The sequence below is a fragment of the Anser brachyrhynchus genome (assembly GCF_964034855.1).
Source record: "Anser brachyrhynchus genome assembly, chromosome: 6".
Classification (NCBI taxonomy): domain Eukaryota; kingdom Metazoa; phylum Chordata; class Aves; order Anseriformes; family Anatidae; genus Anser; species Anser brachyrhynchus.
The window spans coordinates 7545405-7572007 of NC_137700.1; the positions used below are offsets into that span (position 1 = coordinate 7545405).

At 40.9% G+C, this 26603-nt stretch overlaps 1 protein-coding gene across 7 annotated transcripts in view; it reads left to right on the plus strand.

The window, feature by feature from the left end:
- ZSWIM8 (zinc finger SWIM-type containing 8) overlaps window positions 1-26603 on the plus strand; it is a 109008-nt gene that overhangs the window by 25391 nt on the left and 57014 nt on the right. For all 7 annotated transcript variants that reach the window (XM_080598070.1, XM_080598069.1, XM_080598072.1 and 4 more), the window contains exons 2-11: window positions 6352-6505; window positions 7702-7796; window positions 13127-13299; window positions 15071-15178; window positions 17828-17909; window positions 18877-18997; window positions 19360-19561; window positions 20443-20618; window positions 23616-24624; window positions 26419-26550. In XM_080598070.1, the coding sequence (XP_080454196.1) occupies window positions 6352-6505; window positions 7702-7796; window positions 13127-13299; window positions 15071-15178; window positions 17828-17909; window positions 18877-18997; window positions 19360-19561; window positions 20443-20618; window positions 23616-24624; window positions 26419-26550 (2252 nt within the window). The remainder of the gene's footprint in view (window positions 1-6351; window positions 6506-7701; window positions 7797-13126; window positions 13300-15070; window positions 15179-17827; window positions 17910-18876; window positions 18998-19359; window positions 19562-20442; window positions 20619-23615; window positions 24625-26418; window positions 26551-26603) is intronic.

A 26603-nucleotide genomic window follows, 5' to 3' on the forward strand; every position in this document is an offset into this window, starting at 1 on the left:
GTTTTGTTGTTGCTGTTATTTACCCTGCAGGAATAATTATAGCTATTATAAAACTGTGATAAAAATCAACCCTGTAATTCACATGAAACAGTAGCAAAAAGGGTGGGATGGTTCTCATGTAAGCTGTGTGTTTCACGTGACAATAGATGGGTGGGACGTAATTTATTCAGAAATGGTTTAGATGTGTTTGGTTCTGCCTCTCAGATAGGATGTACAGATTAGATGATTTCTCAAGTTCTCTTCTAGACCTGGGCTTTGGGTTTTGCTAGTCGTTTAATGTGTAGGTCAGAATTGATGAGGGTTGCCTATGTTTCCAAGACTTGAAGAGTTTCCTTTGTTCTGCTTGGGCGATCATGTTTGCTTCCCAAGAGGAAGCAGAGACTCTTGCTATTGTGCTTCACAGTTTAAAATAGTCTTCTCCCTCAGATCTATTGTTCAAGTTTGTAAACGTTCTGTTGCATCTTTGATTTCATTGCTGTATAATTTTTACATTCTTTGCAATCTTCTTTGATGTCTTTATCATTGTATTCTGAGTGCATGCTTTCTCCTTTTCTTTGCTAGCAGACTTTAATTTTTTGTTCTTGCCCAAAATGTATTTATGTAGTACTTGAGAGTACCTTTTGTCTGTCTTATTGATAATAACCTTTGATACAAGCAGGTGTGAATTCACCAATAGTAGATTTGTGTATCTAGAGATAAACTTTTGGAAAACATTTTGTTTAGGACTCAAAAGAAAGTCAGAGTCTAATTTAAGCACTTAGCTGGGGCTGTCCAGCTGACTTCACAGGAGGCCTAATCATGTGCTAGATAAGTGTCTCTCTCACCTTAGGGACTCCCCCCTTGAAACTAAGGGCAGTTTAACTTTGTAATTTTAGTATTCACCTTATGTGCCAGCTTAGCTACTGTGAATTCGGCCATCCTTAAAGTATCATTGAAAATTTATTTTTCTACTTTTCAGTTATCTCCTACCCTTTGTTTTCCATGGCTCTTTTCCTTATAGAAAATTAACCATTTTAGGCAGATTCATGGCCTTACATATAAGACTATTGCTTTTTAGATTATTTTTCCCCAACAGGTGTTACTGCTTTCACCTGTTTCTGAAGAGGTCTAAATTGTGTGCTCTGAATGTCTGAAAGCACAATGAAGCAATAGTTATGATTGTTAATTGACTGCTGTCTTCTGCAGATTACTACTAACACAGTACAGCTGAAAAAGCTGAGGTCAATGCAAAGTCAACCAGTTACCTTAGTTCACTGTGTAAATCTGTTAAAGTCAGGGGCTGACTTGCACTGGAGCAGATGAGGAGGTCTCTGGTTGTCTGGTCCATTGACTCTTCTGTGAAAATCATGATCTTCACCTCCCAAAGCACAATGTTTAATTCTTTGGTCATATGCAAGGCCATCCTTAGAAGAAAAGAGGCTTGCTTAGATTTTAGTTCTTTTTTCTTTTTTTTCCCCCACTGTTGATTTCCATGGCGGCATCTGAATTTTTCTTCTTGATTACGTTTCTAAAAGATTAATACTTAAGTGTGTTTGGCATCTGGTATAGTGTACATTGTCTCATCTGTTTTGGTCTTACTGTTTGTGACTGAGTCTACCCATCATAGCACTCTAAAATATTTTATTTCAAATCCATTCTCTGATGTTTATAAATGGTTATACTCCAGTATTATGATTTGTTCCAAAATGCTTCAATATTCTGTATTTTCACACACAACTCTTAAGTCGTTTTATTTCCTACACTCCGTCTTCTTTTCCCACTTGTCCTTTTCACTTAATATAGCAGAAGTGTTTGACAAGGAAGAGAAAAGCTCTGAAAGTCATGTGCTACCTGTGCCGGGATGTCTGGTACCACCCCCAGTATCTTTCTTACAGAGTAAATTCAACAGACTCCTCAAATAGGGCTGACTTCCATACAGTTATGGTGGATTTTTTTTGTCCCAAAGTCATTGTCATCCATGATCAATTTAAGACTACAATGGCAAGGGGTTTTGCAGCCATGTAAGTTTGTGAGCTGACACAATGCTGCTGAAGTGACTCATCTTCGTCAGTAAAACTACAATTTCTTCTCATAGTATGAAATCTTGGTAGATGATGCAGAAGAACAGGGGACGCTGGCTAGAGTGGTTCCTGGGAAGTTATTTCCTCCAAAGGAGCCTTTTGCTAATATATCATGTGATTGTGAGAGGGAGGCAGGGATCTGTGGGGAAAAGTGGCAGCTGGAAGCAGGGTCCTGCTGGTGTCAGGACTGTTTATCCAGCCTACTCCCTGCTGGTGTCTGAAAAGCACTTGAGAAAAGATGAGGGTTGGAAGTACACCATGTAGTACATAAATTGCTCTAATGATGGTTATTCAGTCTTGACTTCCCTTTTTGGGGTGAGGTACCCTGTGGGCAGGGAATGGACATAGCCTGCAACAGCAAGAAATCACTGTGGGGTTCTCGTGATGAGGTTGAGTACTACTGCCTTATTGACAGAAAGGTCCTGAAAATTGTTAGATCAGGGGCTACAAAGTTGTCTGATTCATCAGAAAGCATGAGTTTCTTATGTGTACTAGCAATCTCTCTTTCTCACTTGGAATACAGATGTTTTTTCAGGAGAGGTAATTTCAGTAATGGTTGTCAAAGTATTTTTCTTGAGCTAGTTTAGATTGAAAGAGAACAGCCATGCTGTGTAATGAAGCGAGTGGAGGGTAATTGCAGTGATTGTACTAGTGCTCCTGGTACTACTGTTCCTCTGCTAGCACTTCTGAGACCTAGTAACTGATTGTATGCAGGTCCTAGTCCATTGGAACTATAAAGAAAAGTATTTTTAAGAGTAAGGCATACTGATAGAATAATAAGCAGAATGCTTTTGCTTTGCTGTTTTTCTGTCAACCCAGTTTGACTTTAGCATTTCTAATCTGACCTTCACAATCTACAGCAAATAGCTGTAAAAAGGAACACCATCCACTTGTAGTCATACAACTCTTTGAAAAAATGCACAGGCATTTTGCCTGATACTGAAGTCTTTTTTTTTTGCAATTGTTATACCTTTGTGGACAGAGGTCATGTAGGCGTTATCTATTTTTTAGTACTGTGTAATGAAAGACTTGGATAAAGTGCCTCTATACAAAAAGTGTGGTTAAACCCACAAAAACTACCTCTCCTTTCATTGCTCGGAGTTATTTCAAGTATTAATGTGCCTCAGTTTGCACCTTCTGTTGTATCTACTACTACTGCAGTAACAGCAATGATATTTAAGGTGATTGTGTTGTACTAATTAAAAATAGTAATTATTTTACTGACCTGCGTTGGCTGTCAAAAGTGGAAATGAGATGACTTTTCCACCATATCTTGTTTATCTCCTTGCTGCAAAGAAAGGAATAATCCACTTTACCATCACTGTTCATTTTACAATCTGCTGCTCTCACATTTATGGATGGGATTATAGCATGGTAAAACAGAGGCTCCATCTATAATGTAGAATAAAAATCACTGGCAACGGAGAAACAATGCTGTGAAGGTAAAAGACTGACTCTATCTGTGAGAAGGGAATGCTGCCTAATGAATCTAATTTCACTGCAATCAAAAAATCATAAAAGTGGATTTTTGAAAACTGTATGTTCTTTCCATATTTATGTAATCCTACTATTTGATAGGTCTGTTCAGTACTGGGGGAGATGCTGACTGTTTTGCTGCATGTATGCATTTTCAAAGCCTTCTCCCTTCCTCTCTGGTTCACAGCTGCTCTGGCTGGAGGGCGTCTCTGGGCAGTGGGTGAGAAAGCATTGCCGACATCAGGGCTGCAGCTCTCCCTGGATATGTTGCTTGGAGGCGAGTGGAGAGGGGAAGCTGAGGGACAGATTGGTTTACATGCTGGCTTCTAGGGGTGGGTAAGAAGCTGGTTAGGGAGGTGAAGAGATGTAACACTGAATACCTGAAACTCAATTAATTAGGCTTTTGGCAACAGGGTTGGGAAGCCAGGGAACCAAGGCTGCTGTAGGACAGGAGGTGATCTCAGTAAAGCAGTGAGGTCCTTGCAGGTAGTGCAATAACCAGTAACACCAATTCAAGCAGCACGAGGAACAAACAAGAGGAGATATAATACTTGTCTCAGTCTCAGAGCTATGATGTTATTGGCATAAGGAAAACTTAGTGGGAAGAGTCCTGTGACTGGTTTGTTATGATACGTGGTTACAGGCTTTTCAGAAGGGACAGGCAGGGCAGGCAAGGCAGGGGCTAGCGCTGTGTATAATGGAGGGGCTTGCAGCTGGCAATGGCACGGTTGAAAGCCTGTGGGAAAGGATTAAGGGACAAGCAAATAAAGTGGATGTTGTTGTGGAAGTCTTCAATAGGCCACCCAGCCAGGATGATGACGCCAATAAATTAATCACAAAGGAACTAAGAGATGAGATACCTCTAGATTTACCACCCTTGTTCTTATGGATGACTTCAGCTGGCCAGATGTGAACTGGGAATATCACACAGATGATAAAAACAGGTCCAGGAGATTCCTAAAACACCTTGGTGATAGCTTCTTGGTACAGGTGCTAAGGGAGCTGACTAGGAAAGGGGCCCTCCTAGATCTGTTGCTTGTTAACAGAGAGGGTCTGGTGGGTGAAGTGGCGATATGCAGCCATCTTGTCCATAGTGACCATGCGGTAGTTGAGTTTAAAATCTTTGGTGATACGAGGCAGAGCCCTGAGCTGGAGGACCGTGACTATGGGAACAGTAAAATCCCAGTCAATACTAAACTTGTGGGGAATTTGCTGCTCTAGGTGGATGCACGTAAGTCTATGGGGCCCGATGGGACTCATCCCAGTTTACTCAGAGAGCTGGCTGATGTCGTGTCTTGGGAATCTGGAGAGGTCCCAGTCAACTGGAAGCTGGCAAACATTGTTCCAGTTTACAAGAAGGGCATGAAAGAAGACCCCGATAATTACAGGCCTGTCAGTATCACTTCTGTGCCTGGTAAAGTTATGGAGAAAGTTATTCTGGAAGTTACTAAAAAATGCCTGAAAGATAATGCAGTCATTGGTCACAGCCAACATGTGTTCATGTGGGGAAAAGTCCTGTTTAATGAACTAAATTTCCTTCACGTTTTTTAATTTCCTTTAAGATAAGATTACCCATATAGTACCTAGAGGGCAAGACGTATGAGAAGCAACTGAGGGCCCTTGGTTTGTTCAGCCCCGAGCAGAGCAGGCTGAGGGGAGGCCTCATGGCGGCCTGCAGCTCCCTCACGAGGGGAGCGGAGGAGAAGGCACTGAGTCTCTGGGGACAGCGACAGGACCCGAGGGAACGGCATGGAGCTGGGACAGGGGAGGGTCAGGCTGGGTGTTAGGGAAAGGTTCTTCACTGAGAGGGTGGTCGGGCACTGGGACAGGCTTCCCAGGGCAGTGGTCAAGGCACCGAGCCTGACAGAGTTCAAGCAGCATTTGGACATTACTCTCAAACACATGGTTTGATTTTTGGGTGGTGCTGTGTGGAGCCAGGAGTTGGACTCCATGATCCTTGTGGCTCCCTTCCAACTCAGGATACTCTATGATTCTATGAACATAAGCCTGGTGTTTCATTATAGAGTGTAATGTAGTTCAGAGCAAAGCAGAAACATAGTGTTCCCTTAGCCTCATGATAAGAAATCTTTATCTGTGCTTAAAAATGTGAAAAGTAATTTGGTAGAAAGAGCATGATGAATTTTATTTATAGAAGGCTCTTATGCCCTTAGTTAAGATCCTCAGAAGTTCACTGTAGTCAGCAGTGTACAAACGTGAATTCCCAGTTGCTTTTGTAAAGAACTTGAAATATAAAGACAGATAGATGAAAGGTAGAGGAGAGGGGAAGAAAACAATTTTTTTTTTTAAATGAAAGCCTTGCAAACTGCAAAATCCTGAAGGTAACCAAAAAGTCAATACTAAGGTTCCTGGACAATCTTTCCATTGCTCTCTTGTGCATATACATTGTACTAGTTCTTCTCTGTGTAATCACGTGGTGTTCACAGGATGTTGGCTGCCATATTGTAAAATATATGAAGTATTTGCTTACCACAGGTCTTACTAAATGGTTTTAGCTTTGTCAGGAGACAAAGTTTGAGTTACCAACATCCACTGTATAGGCTAGTGCAGCTCTCCTGATGAAGGACTGGATATTCAGGAATGGGTTCCTACCTGTGCCTTGTAGGGGCTGAAAACAAACATAGAGTTGGGAGGCAGTTCTTCAGAAAACTTCTGTGCTGCATTTTACTGTATTATCAAAATTGGTATTTGGTGAGATAAGAGAGGAAGTGGAAGAGCTGCCTGCTCTGATCTCTTTAGCCTCTGTTGAGTTTAGTTCCCTCAGTGGTTAATTGCATTTTGTTTCTTGTCTTGCCAGATGGGCTGGTGATCCCATTGGTGGAACTGTCTGCAAAACAGGTTGCATTTCACATTCCATTCGAGGTTGTGGAGAAAGTTTATCCTCCAGTGCCTGAGCAACTGCAGCTTCGGATCGCCTTCTGGAGTTTCCCTGAAAATGAGGAAGATATTAGGTAATGCATACTGTTTCTGCTTCATTGTCTTATGGAAAAATTCTATTCACTAGAGGAGAATTACTGTCCATTTAATGTCCTGTATGATCACGGCTCCTGCTGTTGGTATATGCATTTTGTAAAATGTGGATGGGTTAATGTGGGATATGCCATGATACGGATTTTTACTGTGGGGTGAGCTGCTCTGCCTGTCTCCCAGGAAGAAAATATGCATGTGCATGTTCTGTGTGTAAACGATAGCAGTTTAAATGCACACTTTAGTTTGCTTGACAAAAACCTGTTTGTAAAGTTTTGTCCTTTCCTAAGTCTTATGTAGTGTTCTGTCCAGTTTGAATGTGTTTCTTGAATTAGAACTTAACTGAGCTCAGAAATGGTTGGGGAGGGATATCTCAATATGCTGTGCAAGCTTTTTATTGGTGTAAGTAGGAGAATAGGAATTTGCTGAGTACGTCAGTGGTTAGAGTGAATATAGCCAGGGAGATGACCATATTTCTTATGTTTCTACATAAATTGGTTGAGCATGTAGTCAAGAACTCTGTTATTAGATCTTTTAGATCTTTTAGCAGTGTATTTTGCCTGAAGTTTTTTTTTTTTTTTTTTTTTTACTATAGGATGCCTACCTGTGTAAATGTGCATCCATAATTCTGTGGGAAAGTATGGTATTATAGTCTTTTAGAAAGAATCATCCTGATAATTCTTAGATTCTTTCGCCTAACATTCTGGTATCAGGTGGGGGGGGTGGTGTCAGAAGTGCTGACACATAAAGAGTTATGAAGATCACCTGTGACGGACTAGAGCAAGCCAGGTGTTGGTTGTACATGCTTGTTATTCTGATGAGCACAGGTGTAAAAATCTCACATGATCATGTGGGTAACTCATCTAGAAGTAGGAATTTTACTTTTGCCTGCTAACATTGGACCTTGAAGTGATTTTAGGTTGTGAATGTATTTGTATTCCAGAGTCTTTAGGCTGAAATTACTAAAAATGTCAGGGGCTGTATGCAAACCCACTTAGGAAGAGACTAATGATTTTTATGGTTGAAATGTAATGGAGAAATGGCAGAAAAGAGCTAGATTTCATCTTAAAGATGAAGATAGTAAATATTTGTCTAAAGCTAGGTTAGAAATGCAAAAGGATAGTAATGTGAAGTTTCTCAAAAACAGTTGATCTTTGTATGTTATGTTTATCTCTTACAGATTGTACTCATGTTTGGCAAATGGCAGTGCAGATGAGTTCCAGCGAGGGGAACAGCTTTTCCGGGTGAGGGCAGTCAAAGACCCTCTCCAGATAGGTGAGAACTCTGCAGCTCCACGTCTCAATATATTTAAGATTCCCCAAACCATATCTGCAGTGATATGACCATGTCTCAAAACTAGCTTTTTTGGTATCCTAGACCCTGTGCTACATGTATTTTTGTAATGTCTTGAGCTAAATAGTATGTTTATTTCAGCATCAATCAACTCAACTGTAAAATTGAGTGAAAAGACAGAAATGCCCTAAAAATTAGATCCTTAATCTGTCTCAGCATTTTGGGAAAAACTTTATAGAATGCTTTTGTCTCTATAATGCTTAAATTTCTCATTAATAAAGAGAACTTGGCTTTCTGGTAGTCTGATCCAATTAATGCCTTGCCTAACATGTATGTATGGCAGAGGTGAAGTTTGCAAGTCTTAAATATTATTCTTATACCAAAAGAATTGTATTTATAATACAGCTACTCTTGTGGTACTAAGGCAGAAGGAAAACCCTGTTGCTGGATAGTGGGTTTTATACCTTCTCACTTACCTTGCTCATTTTACATTTTACAGTTATGAAAACTAATTTTATCTTAAACAAGGAACTGGACTCTGGATTTTTCATGAAATCCTTTGAAGTGAGTAATAATGTTGAGTTAGTTTTTGTAGTGACAGCTGTAAGACAGAAGGGCTTATGTGAAATAAGGACATTAGTGTATCAAGGTGGGTCATGCCAGCTCAATGCAGATGTATTGTTTTTCTGCAAGTATAAGCTTCAAAATTAGGTTATTAATTATCATGTAGGAATTGGTTATATGAAGAAAAATGGTAATATAAAAAGATGCATAATGTTAAGGATGGAAGTCCCTGTATTTTCCTGTGATAAGAGATGGAGACTTCTATGGGCCTATTCTATCTCTGGTACCAGTAATACCTAAATCTTGGTGATCAATGGAATGAATAAATTTGGTAAAGAACCCTTAAAAGGTATAAAAGGGACTCATGCTATAAAAGTTGGGGGAGAAGGAGGCAGTCATTGGTACATGCAAATTGCAAGAGATTTATAAACAGTTTTCTGAATATGGAGTAAAGCTTCTGAAAGAATTTTGTCTAGGCTGTTGCCTACTCTAATAACGATAGCAGGCATCTTGGGAATGGAAGCAAAGTACTTCCTCATACATAAGGTATATTGAAGTTGTCAGTGAGACCAGATAGTAATTTTGGATCATCAACAAAACTGAGCTAAATAGAATAAAATTGAATTTTGCCTACATAGACCTCCGATGTCAAGACTGAGATGCTGCTAGAGGCCTTTAAGGCTGAAGTTCAGGAAGACAAATGTTTAAGAGAGACAAAATGAGTTACAATGAAACTGGCAGAAATTCAGTAATTCCTGGGACTTTGATAGTGGAAAAGAGCAAAATATTTAATACACAGTGCTAAGACTGTGGTTAAAACCTGTTTCAGTAATAAATTAAAATTGAAAGGAGGTATAGAAAAACTTAAATGAGCAAAGTCTGGGAATGCTAGTTTAAAACCTATGCTTGGGGGAGGAGGAAAGGAGTAGGAAAAAGAGGAGGTGGTGAATGACACAGGGGAGGAACTTCTTGACCACGCATACAGCAACTGAACTTCTTAACAAAGGATTGTGTGTGGAAGGGAAGGAAGTAACTTTGTTTAAATAGTAGCATTGTTTCCTCCTTGGGAGGGGAACTTTGTCTAAGGAATAATTTTTTTCTCTGAATAGCAGCTCAGAAGAGGGGCAGTACATGTGGGGTGAATGTCAGTTCACTTGTTTACTCTAAATGGTTTTACAGTGTGTGGTTGCAGTTTTGAGTTCCATATATTGACAAACATGAAAATAAATGTAAGAAAATGAAGCAACTTTTTGAGAGGGGATTTGATTCTGGGGGGAGTCAGCAGTGTATTGTGACATTATGATCAGTAGGACAAAGGTTGGAATGTGCTTTGTGCTCTTCTGTCTGTGGTGGTTTCACTCTGATGGGCAGCTAAACTTCACCACAACTGCTGTCTTGCTCCCCTTCCTCAAAGGAAGAGAGGGAGAAAATATGATAGGAGAGGGCTCAAGGACTGCGATAAAGACAGGGAGATTTCTCACCAGTTACTGTCACAGGCAAAACAGACTACATGTAAGGAGATAATTCTTAATAGGCAATAACTAAAAGCAAGCTAAAAACATGTGCCCCCCCCCCATATCTACCCTCTTCTATCTCCTATCCCAGGCAGTGCAGATGAATGGGGCTGCGGTCAGTCTATAACACTTCATCGGCTGCTCCTTCATGGTCACTCTCTGCCCCTGCTGCAGCATGGGGTCCCTCCCATGGGATGCCATCCTTTCCAAACTGATCCTGTGTGGGCTTCCCACAGGCTGCAGCTCTTCAAGAGCTGCTCTAATATGGGTCCATACCATGGGGTCCATCTTTTGGAAACAGATTGCTCCAGAAAGAGTCTCCCCAGCTCCCATAGAGCTGTCAATTCAACAACTCCTACCAGATCCCCTGCTCATGCGTGGGCTCCTCTCCACAGGCTGCAGCTCCGGCCCAGGGAGCTGGGGAGCAAAAACAAGGCATCTGTGTTTCATGGGACCTAGTCTGGGCAGCAGTTGATTTTTTTTAGCATTTCTGTTTGATCAAACCATGTGTCTTAATTGAGTATCAGGGGCGATAGTATGCTGCTACCTCTTCTTCACTGTGATAAGACCTGCTTCGTGAGTGCAGTAGATTGCGTGTAGTGCATCCTAGCCAAATATCCTCTGAAGTGTTGGTACTGGCTGCTTGACAAATTTGGTCTATGCATAGGTTAACTGTTGGACTTGGTGATCACAGAGGTCTTTTCCAACCCAAATGATTCTATAAGTAGTAAATCTCGTGCTTGTAAGAAGTCTAAGATGCACTTTATGTGTAGAAGCCTAAATGCTTTCACAGAAGCACTAATCTTGCTCTGTGCAGAGAATTTAAGAAAAATGGTAGCGAGACTCGTGACAAAGCAATTCCTCTGGCCTGCAGCCCATTTGTGAGGTCTCCTGGAGCGGAGCTAGCCAAGAATAGAAATAAATACATCTCATTTTTTTTTGGTGGGCTACATGCAGTTGTAGAATGAGTGCTACTGGTACACTTAGTTTTAAAAAATGTATGGCTATACATGGAGTAGATAAGCTGGTACCAGGTAGTGAGTGCAGGGGGTAAATGGGAGGGAAGAACACTCCTTGGTCTTGTGACCTCCGTGGGGTAACTGGGTCAGTAAGCTCATGGTGCAGTGAGTGTGATTCTTGTCTTCACGTTTAAGCAGGCAAGTAACAGCTGCAATCTGCAAGTAGTTGCAGTTTCACTGTAAACAAGTACAGTTTGATGGCCATTTCTTTAAACAGGAGTTTTGGGTTAGGGAGTCCAGAATGGTCTCCCTGCACTGTCACCGTTTCAGTCTCTGCAGGTTCAGACTTTTATAAGCTGTGCAGTGGACTGAATTGTGGTATTAGTTTCCTGTACCATCCCACAAGCAGTTGTTCAGTACAGCAAGATGGCAGTGCAGAGGAATCAGACGGATTTGCTTGAATTGGCAGTGCCAGTAGCGGATGTGTTCATTAAGCTACAGTTTGAGTTGAAGCTTGTGATATGTCATGCTGAAGCCCTTAAGTTTTCTTTCTCTCTCTTTATACTAGTTCTTCCCTCTTTGCCTTTTATCAGTTAACTGTCTTCATATACAAATAAAAAAAGTCACGGTAGGAGCTTGAGAAGAGTGCATAACTGTGACCCACTCTTCTCTAACACCTTTAGAATACTTCTTTTTCTCGGTGAAATAGAATTGCTTCAATTACAATTTGTGAAGTGCCTAATTTGCTTTTGTGAAAATTAGGGCATTTTGGCATTAGTCTGAGATGCTTCTAGTATACCAGAAGGACTAGCTGAACTGTTTGGGTTCTATTATCCAAGTGTGGAATATAAAATAGAACTGTAGCTAGTAATAAGCAGTGCAGTAATTTTGTGGTGATGCCTTCTTTTGTTTTGATTCTGTTCCAATTGCTAAAATGGCTGAAGAATTTGGATGGCATTATGTGTACTAATCAAAATAATCACCCACATCAGGAAGAGGATTTTAATTCTGGTTAACGGGAGAAATAGAAAGGTTAAGTAAGGTAAGAGCAAGTTTGTATTGGCATGAGGATTGTATTTTGAGGAGGAAATACTGCACATTGTTTTAAATGAGATTTAGTAGGTCACATGCATTCTTGAACACCATCGTTATAATAATCTCACAATATCATAATAAAAGTTTAGTAGTGTGGGTTTATAACGTACTTGCCTGTGCTGATGATGGAGAAACTGTTTCAATCACCTGTCACAAGCCATATTTTTTCACTTAAAGTAGATTGTTGAACTGAATTTTGGTTGCGGCTTTGATACCCTTTGTGCTTTCCATGCTGCATTAAAACTGAATTTAAGACTAGCATAAAGGTTCTGAGCCTGATATTCGTTGCTATAAATGATGATTAACTGGTGATTGGAACCCTAAAGACAAACAGAATATTCATGCTCCTGATGGCCTTTTCCTGGTTGTAATATGTGTGCCTTTGAATAATCTTTATCTGCAGAGGAAGCCTCATTTTGAGTGCAACTGGTAGGCACTGTACATGAGGTTATGTGAAGCCAAGTCTTGTTAAAAGTGTTTTGTTATCCTGCCTGAGAGGAGATTCATAATTTGTGTGTTTGATCACAAACAAACGAGGCTGGATTCTTTTAAGTGTTATTTTTGAGAATTTCCTTTTTCAGTGATTTTAGTCTAAGCAAGTGTTTGTTTGTTTTCTGAGTACAGGGTTTATAAAAGTGGGATTTTGCAAAATTTCAAATAGGTATATAATTTGTGAGAAATTGGTAGCCCATGAAGCCATAACTTGATAGTAAGTGTTCAGATATAAGTGCTGCCTTCTTTAGTTCACTGCAGAATTGTGAAAATTAATAGAGTGGGAACTAATTCTGAAGAAGTCACCTAACCTGTTCTTTTGCACTGTTGCTAGAGTTCATTAACGTAGAAATCATGCCTAAAATATGTATAGTCTGACTTTGACCCCATGATCAAAAAGTCCCACTTTTCAGTGCTGGCTTTATCCAGTCCTGCTTTTCTTTGTAAAATTTAAATTTAATATATTAAAATCTGGTAATTTTAAACCTTTTACAATGTGTTTTGCCTCTCTGCTAATACTCTACCACAGCTGATTGGTAAGAAAGAAGTGCTAGAGATTCTAACTTGTAGGTATCATTGCTAGACATAGAGTTTCGCTGTTTAAATGCCACATACCTAAATTTCCATGCTCTATGAATCTGTCTTCCAGGCACCAGCATAGTAACTTTGGACTTTTGAATTTTAACAGGTTTCCATCTGAGCGCCACTGTGATACCCCCACAGATGGTGCCGCCCAAAGGTGCATACAATGTGGCAGTGATGTTTGACCGATGCAGGATCACGTCATGCAGCTGTACCTGCGGAGCTGGGGCCAAGTGGTGTGCTCATGTCGTGGCGCTCTGCCTCTTCCGGATACACAATGTAGGCCTTTAAATACACTTCTGCTCTCCCCTAGGCATCCTCTTCTCTGAGTTTCTTGTCATTACCATTTTATGCAGCATGCACTCTCTTTAGGGAAATTGTTTTTGGCACTCCTTTTGGTTACAGATTGTGCAAATGTGCACTCACAGTTGCAGTCTGCAGTGTGAATTGACTGGGGCTCTAAACTGCAGAATGTCCTTTGATAATGTGCAAATTGCTAAGAGTAGATGCAGAGTCCTTTTTGGACCCTTCCTGTTTCTCTTTTAAATGCAACAATTATTCATTCTTTCTTCAGTTCTGCAGGAGTGGAAGGTCACCGATACTTATTTTTTTATTAAAAGTCTTGGTAAATGTGGGATTTGAAAGCTCTTTCTTGAGGTTGTTTGATCATTGAGAGTGCAGAAGAAAAGTCATTTTGATCACAGTTGGCCTTTATGTTCACCAGTTCACTTAAACACATAGTGAGACAGATAAGTGTCATTTTTACTTGTAGATTTCAAACAGTACTTTTATAATTTTGCTTGACTGCTAGCATTCTGCATGGCCTTGTATAGAGTGAAAAGTAGGTACTTCTTGTCCCAGGGACTCCAGGTGAAAACAGGTGGAATCAACATGAGACATACAAGTTGAGGGTTCAGACTTGCATACAGATTTATTTCTTCAGTCTTTAGGAAGCAATGAGAAATATATCTTAAGGAAGGATTAAGCTTGGATGATTGAAGGAAACAGAAGATTCTCTGCTGTCATGGAACCTTTTATATCTAATATGGTTATTTATGATTAATTCCAGATTCTTAAATGAGTGCTGATAACCTCCTGAAGCTTGTTTACATTTCACACTGGACAATCATAATAGGATTAAATTATACTCGGGTGTAGTCTCATTCAAATATCAATATACTTTTTGTACTTAGAGCAGGAGAATTAGCAAAAAAAAAAAGGTTCTGCTTTGAAAGACTTTCATTGTAAAAAGTGAATATTAAAAGTGAGGATAGGAAACAAATCCTAAATTACACTATCTACATTCAGAAAGTTTGGATCTTCTGTAAGACAGAAATCACCCTTTCCCCCCTGTCCTTTCTTCCACCTGAAAGTGACAGTGAAATCATTTTCATGTTTGTGTATACTGACTGCTGACACTAGTGAGATACAAGCCAAGGGATATTGCTCTGGGTAGACAAATCAATATCAGAAGCATCTTTATTACCAAAGTGCTCTCTCCTGCTTCCAGCTTAAATTTTATGTGGGTTTCATTTGGGTACTTTTTATTCTGTATATTGAAAAAGGTTAAGAAACTAGTATTCATTTTATGATCTATTGTTTTAAGACATGGAGAAGAAGTGATTTTAAGATTGAAGTCAAAATCTCAAATGAGATAAATGAGGCAGTTGTGATTCTGTGAAACAGTCCCCTACAGAGCGGGTTGCTTTGCCAGAAGCTTAAAGAATAATGTCCTGTTTTAGAGGTTTGTTTGTGAAATTCCTGCTGGTATTTGTGCAATTGCTAGCAACAACAGATCTTAAGCACAGCTGTTAAAGCAGTTTCCTTGACAAGAAGCTCTTAAAAACAGTTTTGATAAAACCTAGACAGCTTATTTGCATCTTTTCTGCAACACTTCACATAATTACAGGGGGAAAAAAATTGTCCGTCAAGACCAAGCATGATATGCATCAACATAGCCACTGTTTGTGACACTTTATCCACTCACTGGGCACAGGTTCATTATGTCTGACCTGGTAATGACAGTTTATATCTCCTTTTCTTTCTTCAGGCATCTGCGGTATGCTTACGAGCACCTGTTTCTGAGTCCTTGTCTCGGCTACAAAGAGACCAATTGCAAAAATTTGCTCAGTACCTAATCAGTGAACTTCCACAACAGGTAAATCGGGACGATCAATAGGACTGTTTTTTTTTTTTGTTAAATTCAGTTATCATTATTTTGGGTGAATTTATGTGATGTCTTTCGTTGCAAGATCACCAGTTATGCTATTTGATTGTGAGTTGCTGGAAAAGCTTTTAGTTCTTACCCTTTTCAAGCTTGCCGTTCTATTATTTGACAATTGTCTGTTGTCAAGTAAAAGATTAAAAGTGTCTTAAAAGAAGAAAGAAGAGCGATATCTATTCGTATTAGCATAAATATGCACTTAGCTTGTGGAAGCAAAGTTCAAACCCAGTAAAATAAAGCAAAGTTGTGAAAAACTTTGGTCAGAATAAAACAGGTTATCCCTTTTTGTGTTTTGTGGTTGGATAAATGGAGAAGACTATATAGGGGATGCACTGTATATACATACCCTAGGTAGGTACTTTCTAATGTACCCAAATGGTGACCTTTTGACTTTGCCCAATGCAGCCTCTTGTTGATTCAAAAGAATCATTTGGGGTATGCAAAGTAATAGACATGACGTTTTGTTAGTCAAAGACAAAATCTGCTTTATTATTCCTTAAATATCTATGCAATTCAAGGTCAGGTCACTTCCATAATCTGCCTAAAATGCTAGCTCAAATTGCATAAAAATACCCAAGTAACTGCAAAATGTTTGCTTTAAGATTAAGAATATAAAGATTTGGCAACTTTTTATGATGGCTCAGTCAAATAAGGCTGAGAAACACTAGCCTACATGAGTATCTGCCACATTTCAGTAGTGTGTGTATTAATTAGGTCTAAGACTTACAATACTGTCAGTGTGTGCCTAAAATTTATATTATGATGGTGTTCCTGGGACACTAAGATATTCTACTGCTAAAACATCCCCTAACTTTCCTACAGAAATAGTAATCTTCTTATGAGAGGAAATAGAGAGATCATATAATATGAAAATGATTAAAAAACCAAACAAACTGTTTTTTGTTGCTCAAATTTAAACACCAACAGTGTGCGCTTCTTGCTTCGTTACATAAAAGACAAAGCTTTTCTTCCCTCCTTAAGATCTGAAAGTCATATGTCACTAGTCTGTTTGAAAAGGAGGGTTTTAAAAGGTCAGTAGTGGTACTACTAGTTTCCTGAGTATCATGTGACTTGCTTGTGTGATATAATGCTTTCATATATTCTGTCTGCTCCTTTTTGCAAGGTTTATTTCTCCTTTCATGTGTACCAGCTGTGCATCCAGGAACATCTGGACAATTTAATTATTTCTATCTTTCCAGATGACCATAGGATCATCATAGCCATCATAGAATGGCTTGAGTTGAAAGTGACCTTAAAGATCATCTATTTCCAATCCTTCTGTCTTAGGCAGGGATGCCACCCACTAGGTCAGGTTGGCAAGGGCCCCATCCAAACTGACCTTGAACACCTCCAGGGATGGGGCATCCACAACTTCCCTGGGCAACCTGTTCCAGTGCCTCACCACCCTCTGAGTAAAGGATTTCTTCCTTATATCTAAACTAAATCTACCCTCATTTAGTTTAAAGCCATTACTCCTTGTCCTATCACTACACTCCCTGACAAAGGGTACCTCCCCAACTTTCGTGTAGGCCCCCTTTGGGTATTGGAAGGCCTATATTCTGTTTTGTAGAAATGTAAAATATCCTTCTGAAATGTTTTCTTCTGTCTGTTTGGATGAGTCCATGTTATTTGCAAATATAAAGGTGTACTGAATATTCCTTGCTTTACAATAAGTGTGATCTTTAACCGCAGTTGTTGTGCAGAGAGAGGTGGGGGATTATCAGATGTTCTACTGCAAGTCATTTAAATACTAACTATTTTATATGCCCAACCTGTTGTTAGTGTGCATGATAAGGACTAAACGGATCTAAGGTCTCTCAGCCCAGACTTAGACTGAAAGTGAGGGAAGAACAGTTTTCTGCTATGCATTTTTCTTTCAATAAGGCCAAATTATGTGTATGTCTACTCAGGATTTTGCTGTCAGGTGTGACCTTTCTCTGCTTATGCTATGAACTGGCCAGAATCTATGACAGCATTCATTTAGTGCTGAGATTTTATTAGTTTACTGCTGAGCCAGAGTTAAAATATGTATGGTCTCTGTGCTAAAGGCATAGTAAATGAGCTAAAGTCTGTCTGAAAAGTTATGTATAGATGTAACTTACAGTTTGTTCCTCTGTTCCTAATAGTGGAAATAGTGGAATAATTATTTTTAGTGAAATGAATTTTGGAACAAGAAATACAGAACATTCAAAGTGCAGGAAAATGGTGACTGCAACTACAGTCACTTCCATGTCTCCCAAAACTGGCTGCAGTAGCACAGTCTGTTGTCTCCTCCTCAAGAAATGAGAAAGGAACTAATAACCTACAATGCTTTTGTTTACCTCTTAGGGTGTGAGCATAGAGAGGAAGTCTTGCATACAGGTTTGCTTTGAGAAAGGAGAGAAGGAATTCTAACAGCTAGTTTGCCGTTGGATTATCTTTAGCACCCTCTACCGTCCTTTCTGAAAACATGAATGTGTATTTGATACTTCTGATGTGTGAGTCCTTCAGTTAGGAAAATCCAGGCAAATATTTGGCTGCATATATTGGGGTAAGAAACACTATGTATATTGTGTATATTTAAAGTTTCCTTCACGTTTGCAGATTCTTCCAACTGCTCAGCGCTTGCTCGATGAGCTGTTATCTTCTCAGTCCACTGCCATCAACACAGTGTGTGGAGCCCCAGGTAACCTTGATATAGGTTATTTCAGTAATCTATGTCAAAGATAGGAAGCAGATATATTTCCATTGCTTTGAGTTTTTGAAATGATAAGTTACAAAGTATCTGGGATTGCAGGTGGAGGTCAAAGTAAAAGGGAAAAGTACAAGCATGCATGTGGTGCAGCTACCAGAAATTGTTAGTATGATGGACTCCTTGGGGTATATTCAGGGGAAGGGAGCATCAGGCAATGCACCTTTTCTAACAGAAGATTTTTCTGTTTGATGCTGGTTGGAGTGAACCTCTCCAACCTGCTACTTGAAACAAGATTATTGGCAACTCTCAAATGGGTTAGCTGTGTCTTGGGCTAACTTAGCCAAGTCTTGGTTACCAGGGAAGTTATAGAGTATTGCTGTTTTAGTACTGCATTACCCTTATGGTCAAGATTTTTTTCCTGATATCCAATGTAAGCACCCCATTTTTATTGTCTTGCACTGCTAATAAGAGTTTGTGTGTGTTTGTGACTCCAAGTAGTTGTAGGCTATTAATGATAATCCTTCACCCTTTTTTTCTTAGTCAAAACACTCCCAAGCCACTCCTCATAGATCAGTGTTCCATTCCCCTCACTGTTTTTGTATCCCTCTGCTATATCCTGTCTGGTTTCTCAGTATCATTCCTGGACTGGAAGATTCAAAACTGGATACAGTATTTCAGGCGTAACTTTAGCAGTGACAAACAGAGGGGGATAGAATAAGTTCATTGAATGGCTAGCTGTGCTTTTTTTAAATGGGAGTCATGTCTCCTGTTTAAGTGTTGCCAGTTGTTCAGGTAATGTAATGATAACATTTTGAGATATTTCTGAATAGTGAGTTCTGCAAGGGGTGAAATAAACTGAGTAACACTGCTTGCATGCTCCCCGTAATCTCTGTGGTTGGGCACCAGAGGAAAATCTCTTCAAAATCTGCAAAACCTGTGTATGTGTTCTTGTGTCAAGATCCCACTGCTGGACCCTCTGCATCAGATCAAAGCACTTGGTACTTAGATGAATCTACTCTGAGTGACAATATAAAGAAAACCCTTCATAAATTCTGTGGACCCTCGCCTGTTGTTTTCAGGTAAATCGTTTCCTACTGAAGGGAAAATGTAATATTCATGTAATCTGTACGCTTATTCACTGTATAGTATGTACCGTTACATGATTCCATGACATGAATGATGCTTAGTTTCGAGGTACCTTTCCTGGATTGTATTTTTGCATCGCTTGTCCAATGTTACTTCAGTAGAGCACATTGTATTTGCACAGTACCTTACTTGTATGGTTTTCTCAGTCTCATTATGTGTCGTCTCTTCTAAGTTATGCATGGCTGTCCCATTTAAGATGCAAATATACTTTTGGATATAGCATATACTCAGGATTTTGTGTGGCTTTGCTTGATTTCATTTTTTTCTCATCCTTGCACTTCTGTTTTATCCACAGTGATGTGAATTCGATGTATCTCTCTTCCACGGAGCCACCAGCTGCTGCTGAGTGGGCCTGTCTCCTGCGTCCCCTGCGAGGAAGGGAGCCCGAGGGAATCTGGAACCTGCTTTCTATCGTGCGGGAGATGTTTAAGAGACGGGACAGCAATGCTGCTCCTTTGCTGGAGATTCTGACTGACCAGTGTCTCAACTATGAACAGGTATCTGAGCCTCTTTGCTATGGAGGAAAAAATTCTGGGGAACCAGGCTGAATCAGTGACTGATCCCATGTCTGTACAATCCATCTCTAAATAACTTTTTTGTTAACAGCCTATGTTCATTATGGGCATATGTTGCTCCACGCTTAATTTATGTTGTAGCTTGCTCTTGTGCTGATTCAGTGTTGTCCCAGCAACATTGTATCCCCGAAATACGTCAACCCTTTTAACACGAATATATGGAGTCTGAACTGTTTTGTTCAGCAAATTTGTTTTGATTTCTGGCCAGTCAAGGTGATCTATTGTAATGATTTTTTTCCTAAGCAAGTACATCACATATGAGCTGTCATTTTTATAAAGCCTAAAGAAATGTGTTGGGTGATAGAACCTCAGGTTCTTTGGTTATTGTTGTAGAAAATATATTTTGATGGGTCTAAGTAGTGATTTTTTGATAATTTTTTAATTAATATTAGGAAAAATGCTTTCTTTGGCAGTTTAGGACACTGATCTCACTCTAATATAAAATGCAGTGCACGTTTCCTTATTACCTTGTCACATACTTCAACTTTGAGCAGGAGAAAGGAAATGCTTCATTTATCACATTTGTTCACTTTTTCCCTCCAGGTGTGAAGGCCTCTAGCAAGAGAACCTCCTGCGAGTGTTTTGTTTTGTTCTGTGGGCATGTGCCTTCCAAACAGAAAAAAAAATTGAGGCCCTTAGTTCTCACAAACCAATACAGCTTTAATGCTCTCAGCTATTTTGAAGTCAAATCAAAACATGGTACTAACTTCAGCTTCTGTTTCCTTGTGGGTATTGTAGTTAAGTGAGAGCAAGGAGTGGGATGTTAACCACAACACAGCTCCACTGAACGTTTTCTTCTGCAGATAACCGGCTGGTGGTACAGTGTGAGAACATCTGCATCACACAGCAGTGCTAGCGGCCACACCGGGCGCAGCAATGGCCAGTCAGAAGTAGCTGCTCATGCCTGTGCGAGTATGTGTGATGAGATGGTGGTTCTTTGGAGGCTGGCTGTCCTAGACCCAACTATTAGTCCACAGAGGTGAGTACCAAAGTCAGGTAATCTAATGGGAGCTAGAACTCTTTAACCAACGGACAGAAACCTCTCGTTTATTTTTGTCATGTGCAAACACACTCAGGAGTTTTTTCCTGTAGATGACCTGTGTTTATATCATTACCTCGTTGACTGTTCAACCATTACCCAGTCTGTTTGGAGCATGTGCTATGTAAGGCTGAAGAGCATTGTAATTGCCTTTAACTTTAATTGCTTTTGCTGCTTACCTTTAGCAACGTCATATAGTGTGAATAATTTGTTGTTTTCTGGGAGTTTTGCTTCACACATGGGTGTATGTCTGCATTTCAGTGTCCCAGTGGAGAACATTTATTTGAGTGGTAATAAAGGCTTCTAATAAACTTTAATGCTTTTTGAATTTAACTGTTTGGCAATTTAATGTATTTCTGTTTAGTGCAATCATTTACTGTTGTCTATTTCAAGATGAACCATTTCTTGCTTTCTGTGTACTTACAGAGCTTATTCTGTACAGCGTATTGGCAAACAGTGTCACTGGTATATTATTTTCTGTCAGTGTTTTCAATTGTCTGAGGAAATACTGAGAAGCTTATGCAGGTTTCTGAACCAGAGTGTGCCTTGGTAAATCACTGCCATCTTTATGTAGCACAACTTGAATAGCAGTTGAGATATTGATGCCTCACATTGAAATACTGTGGTCAGCATTGTGATAATATTTTTAGTATGTGCAGTCTATGAAGTGTAGGGTGCTAAATGTATTGAAAACGTCTAATGTGAAATATATAGTCAGAAAAAGTTTTTCAGAACAGATGAAAACAGGATGGTATTTTAAATACAATTACATGTGAACAGCATTTGCTTTCAGTGAATTGTTGTGTAACGTTAGTACAGTGCCATATCCTTGTAAGGTACACCAGGGACACTAAATGTGTGCAGTTTCTGTCTTGTAAAGTTTATGGTATGAAGTAGGTAAATACAGCAGATGAAGACAAGTCAAAAACTGTAGGAAACTGGGAATGAAGTTTAAAATAGACACAAACATCAATCAAATTATATAGAAAAATCATAAAAGGTTTTGGCTTTTAATAAAATATGTAATAATGCTACATATATTCACATTCCAGTTATCTGGTGCAGTTCAAATTTGCTCAGATCTACTTGAGTTCATGTATAATTGAAATACTTCTGCTTGATTTCCTATTCTCTTGGGATTTGAATAGTCACCAGAAGAACCTTCTTCTATCCATCCTTTCTATTCTGTCCAGTGAACCATAAGCAGACTTGCTACCTAAGTCCAAATTCATTGTGGGCGCTCACCCTTAAGTTACCTTTCCTGAGTAATTCCCCCTCCTTCTTTTTCCTTCTGAAAACCCTCTCCTCAGTTAAGCCCCACTGGCCTGCTCCCTTGCGAATTAATTTCTTTAGATAAATAGAAGCAGTCTATTCTGTTGAGCTTATTTTGTTCTAATACCCTTTTCACCTTATTTGGGTCACCCCATTTTGATGTTGTTTGGTTTTCTTTAGCTTTTGATGGGTAATCCGAGGGGATTGAAGTGTTGGACTTGTACCTCAAATCTCTTAGATCTGTGGCAGAAACAAGATGGCAGTTGATTGAGACACTTGGTGCAGAGCTAAAAGACTTTCTAGAAACTTCTTGAACTAGTTTGTCTAAACATTGTTATCCATTCAGACTATCTTGTTTGCATGCTTAGGCTGTATGTGAGATTCAGAGCTGCAAAATGCAGAAACGCTTTGTTCTTTGTGTGATAATGTGGAACGTGGGACTACCTGCTGTGTAATTTAAGTGAACTTAAGCCTTCTAGCTTGCTTCTTCCTCAGTTGTTTAAACATCAGTTTTTGTTCTGCTTGTTTTGTGCCTATGGTTTGCAATAGTTTAGTCTCCAGAGGACAGCCTGCTACAGCCTAAATTAAATTGCTGGGCTCTAGATAGGCATATCGGGGAAGAAAGATACATGCCTAGGAGGTAGATTACGTGATCTTATCTGACATAGTACTTCTCTGGGCAGGCTATATAGGTTGTACTGGAAGTCTTGACTGGAGTTGTTCACAGTGCCATTTCACAGCTGCTACAAACTGTTTTATCACAGAACTATAGAATATCCTGAGTTGGAAGGGAGCCACAAGGATCATGAAGTGCAACTCCTGGCTCCACACAGCACTACCCCAAAACCAAATCATGTGTCTGAGAGCCATGTCCAAATGCTGCTTGAACACTGTCAGGCTCAGTGCCATGACCACTGCCCTGGGGAGCCTGTCCCAGTGCCTGACCACCCTCTGGGTGAAGAACCTTTCCCTAACACCCAGCCTGACCCTCCCCTGTCCCAGCTCCATGCCGTTCCCTCGGGTCCTGTCGCTGTCCCCAGAGAGCAGAGCTCAGTGCCTACCTCGTGAGGGAGCTGCAGGCCGCCATGAGGCCTCCCCTCAGCCTGCTCTACTCTGGGCTGAACAAACCAAGGGACCTCAGCTGCTCCTTGTATGTCTTGCCCTCTCGACCCTTCACCATATTTGTAGCTCTCCTTTGGATGCTCTCTAATAGTTTTATTATGTCCTTTTTATATTGTGGTGCTAAAAACTGTATGCTGTACTTGAGGTGAGGCCACACCAGTGCTGAGTTTGGTGAATGATTCCTACAGCAGTTCCTCATGGCACTTGCTGGTCTGAGACTGCTGAGGCTCACATGGCTAATGCCTTATCTGAGGCAGATAAAGAGGGCAGATGGCATTTCATTTTAAACTTCCCAGTTTGTATCATATTTTCATGATGGCACTATCTGCGTTTTGTTTCTATGTCATGGGCCTATTCAGGACTTTGTTGTTAGTAGACCTGTTTCCTTTTTCTAGCCTGTCTTCTTATTAATGTTGTTTATAGTTAATTCAGCAGAAGAGTTTTCTGATCAAAAGGAGGAGGTGTTTTGTGGGTTAAGAGGTAGTTTGTTGGTGGTGCGTTTTGTGTCTGCTTTCTAACCTGTCCTCTTACTTCTTCTCTTAGGCGCAGGGACCTTTGCTCACAGCTCAGACAGTGGCAGCTGAAAGTCATAGATAATGTTAAGAGGGGTCAGCACAAGAAATCACTGGAGAAGCTATTCCAGGGTTTCAAGCCAGCTGTGGAAGCCTGTTACTTCAACTGGGAGGAAGCTTATCCCATTCCTGGGATCACCTATAGCAGCTCTGACAAGAAGAACTCTTTCTGTTGGGTAAAGGCCATCCAGCAGAGGAGCTGCCGATTGCAGTGTGCAGAAACTGCTTGCGAGGCTGGTAGAGCCCATGGACAGGAGCCTGGGGGATCATGTCTGCAGCCTGGGGACAGGCTGCGTCCCTCTCTCCAGGAGCCAGCGGTTCGCCCGAAGGAACTCACTGGAAAGCGGAAAGTTGTGTCTGAAATGCCACAGAGAGTTCTGAGGCGACTTTCAGCAGAAGGTGATAAAGCTGTGTATAAGACTGCAGTGGGCAAAGCCAAATTGCCAGTGAGCAAAGGCTTGACCAGTAAACATAGTGGGAAACGGCGCATGAGCAGTGAAGACAGCTCCCTAGAGCCAGACTTAGCAGAGATGAGCCTGGATGACAGCAGCTTGGCTCTGGGGGCAGAAGCCAGCAACACATTTAGTTTTACAGAAAGCCCACTGAGCAGGAGCTACAGGGATACCTTTGAGGAGGATGGTGGGGTGTACTTCTCCGAGGGACCTGAGCCAAGTGTCAGGAGCAGTTCCACAGCCAAGAAATCATCCAAGGATCCTGTGGGGGAAATGGGTAGTGGTGATGATGATCTGCCTTCTGCAGACGAGAACAGCGGCGGTGTGAGCCTGAAGCCAGAAGAAGTAGGAGAGAATGGTGCAGCAGGGGGAGGGGATGATGGAGAAGAGGAAGACGATTACCAGGTGTACTATCTGAATGCACAAGAGGTAGCCAAGGAAGATGATGACAAAGTTGAAGGGGGGAATGAAGAGGAGCAGGATATATTTGCTGGTATAAAGCCTCTGGAGCAGGAAAACCGGATGGAGGTGAGCTGAGTCTAGTTCAAAACATTGTTTTGCCTTTTTTTTTTTTTTTTTTCATGTATTGATTACATCATGTTCTCACCATCCTCCCAGCTGTCACACTTAACCTAGTATGTTGTTACGGCAAGTGCTTAACTATAAAGTCATCATAACCCATTATATCATAAGGTATCTACAGTCTTAAATGTATTGGTATCACACTTCTCTGCTTCTCACAACTTTGATTCCCTTTTGCTGTGCTCACTCCAAATGTGTTCAGTTTTAGCTGGTCTGTCTCGTACTCCAGAACTTAGAAATGTATGCAAAACAGTGCTTGCTTATTCCTCTAGCCATTTGGAAATGGTAGAATAATACTCCACAGGCCAGTATTGGGTCCAGTCCTGTTCAACATCTTCATTGATGGTCTGGATGATGGGGTAGTGTGCATCCCTAGTAAATTCACAGATGACGTGAAACCAGGGGGAGTGCTGGGTAAACCAGAGGATCGTGCTGCCATCCAGAGGGACCTTGAACGACTGGAGAGGTGGGCTGACAAGAATCTCACGAAATTTAGCAAGGAGAACTGCAAAGTCCTGCAGCTGGGGAGGAACAACCCTGGGCACTAGTATGTGCTGGGGGCTACCCAGCTGGAAAGCAGCTGTATAGAATATTATTGAGGAGTCTTGGGGGACATCAAGTTGAACACAAGTCAGCAATGTGCCCTTGTCACTAAGAAGACTAACAATATTCTTGGCTGTGTTAAGCGAAGTATTGCCAGCAGGTCAAGAGAGGTGATCCTTCCCCTCTACTCAGTGTTGGTGAGCCCGCACCTGTGTCTGGCTTGGGGACCCCTCCAGTACAAGAGAGACCTGGACATGCTGGAAAGAGTGTAGTGGAGGGCCACCAAGATGAAGGGACTGCAGCACCTTTCCTCTGAGGAGAGGCTGAGAGAGCTGGGACTGTTCAGCCTGCAGAAGAGGAGGCTCAGGAGGGATCTTACCCATGTCCTTAAATACCCGAAGGCAGGTGCAAAGAAGATGGAGCCAGGCTCTTTTCAGTGGTGCCCAGTGCTAGGACAGGAGGCAGTGGGCATGAACTGGAACACAGGAGGTTCTGTCTAAACATCAGGAAGCACTTTAGTGTGTGGGTGACTGAGTGGTGGTGCAGGTTGTCCGGAGAGGTGGTGGAGTCTCCCTCCTTGGAGATCTTCAAAACCTGCCTGGACCTGGTTGTGGGCAACCTGGTCTAGGTGTCCCCTGCTTGAGCAGGGGGCTTGGAGCAGATGACCTCCAGGGGACCTTTCCAATCTCAGCCATTCTGTGATTCTGTGAAAACTGAGCTGAAATTCATAATAAGTAAGATTGAGGCATGCCCAGCGGGAAAAAAATAAATCCAGCTACGTAGCTACGTAAGCAGGAGTTCTCTGGAAGGCCAGAGAAGAAGTAAATAGATGGTGTCACATTCCTGTAATAACCTCAAAATAAGTTTAGGGCTTGCACCCATATAAGCAAGCAGCCAAAATGGAGATGCATGGAAATAGTTATTGTCAGTCAATTTGAGTTTTAGTTTCCTTTGAGTTATTCTCTGATCTCATAGTACTTGGAGGGAATATGGGACCTAATCATGTGAGATAATGCTTTTTAGGGGAGCACTTAAAGGGATAGAGGTGAAGACTGAGGAAGGAGTTCTCTGAGACCAGCTGCTGCTGAGGTTAATTGTGAATTATGTTTGCAAAGGCTTTGAGACAAGTGGTTTGAGCAGGCTGGCTCCAGCCTGGGGGAATGTGATTTGAATATTACCATCTGTTCTTTCTTGCAGATCCTGTTCGCCTGCGCAGAGGCCCTGTATGCACATGGGTACAGCAATGAAGCATGTCGCTTAACTGTAGAGCTTGCCAGGGACCTGTTAGCCAACCCTCCAGATCTCAAAGTGGAACAGCCACCAACTAAGGTAGAGAGTTGTGTAGTTTCAAGGGTGGGTAATGTAGATGGAAGGTGTAGGAT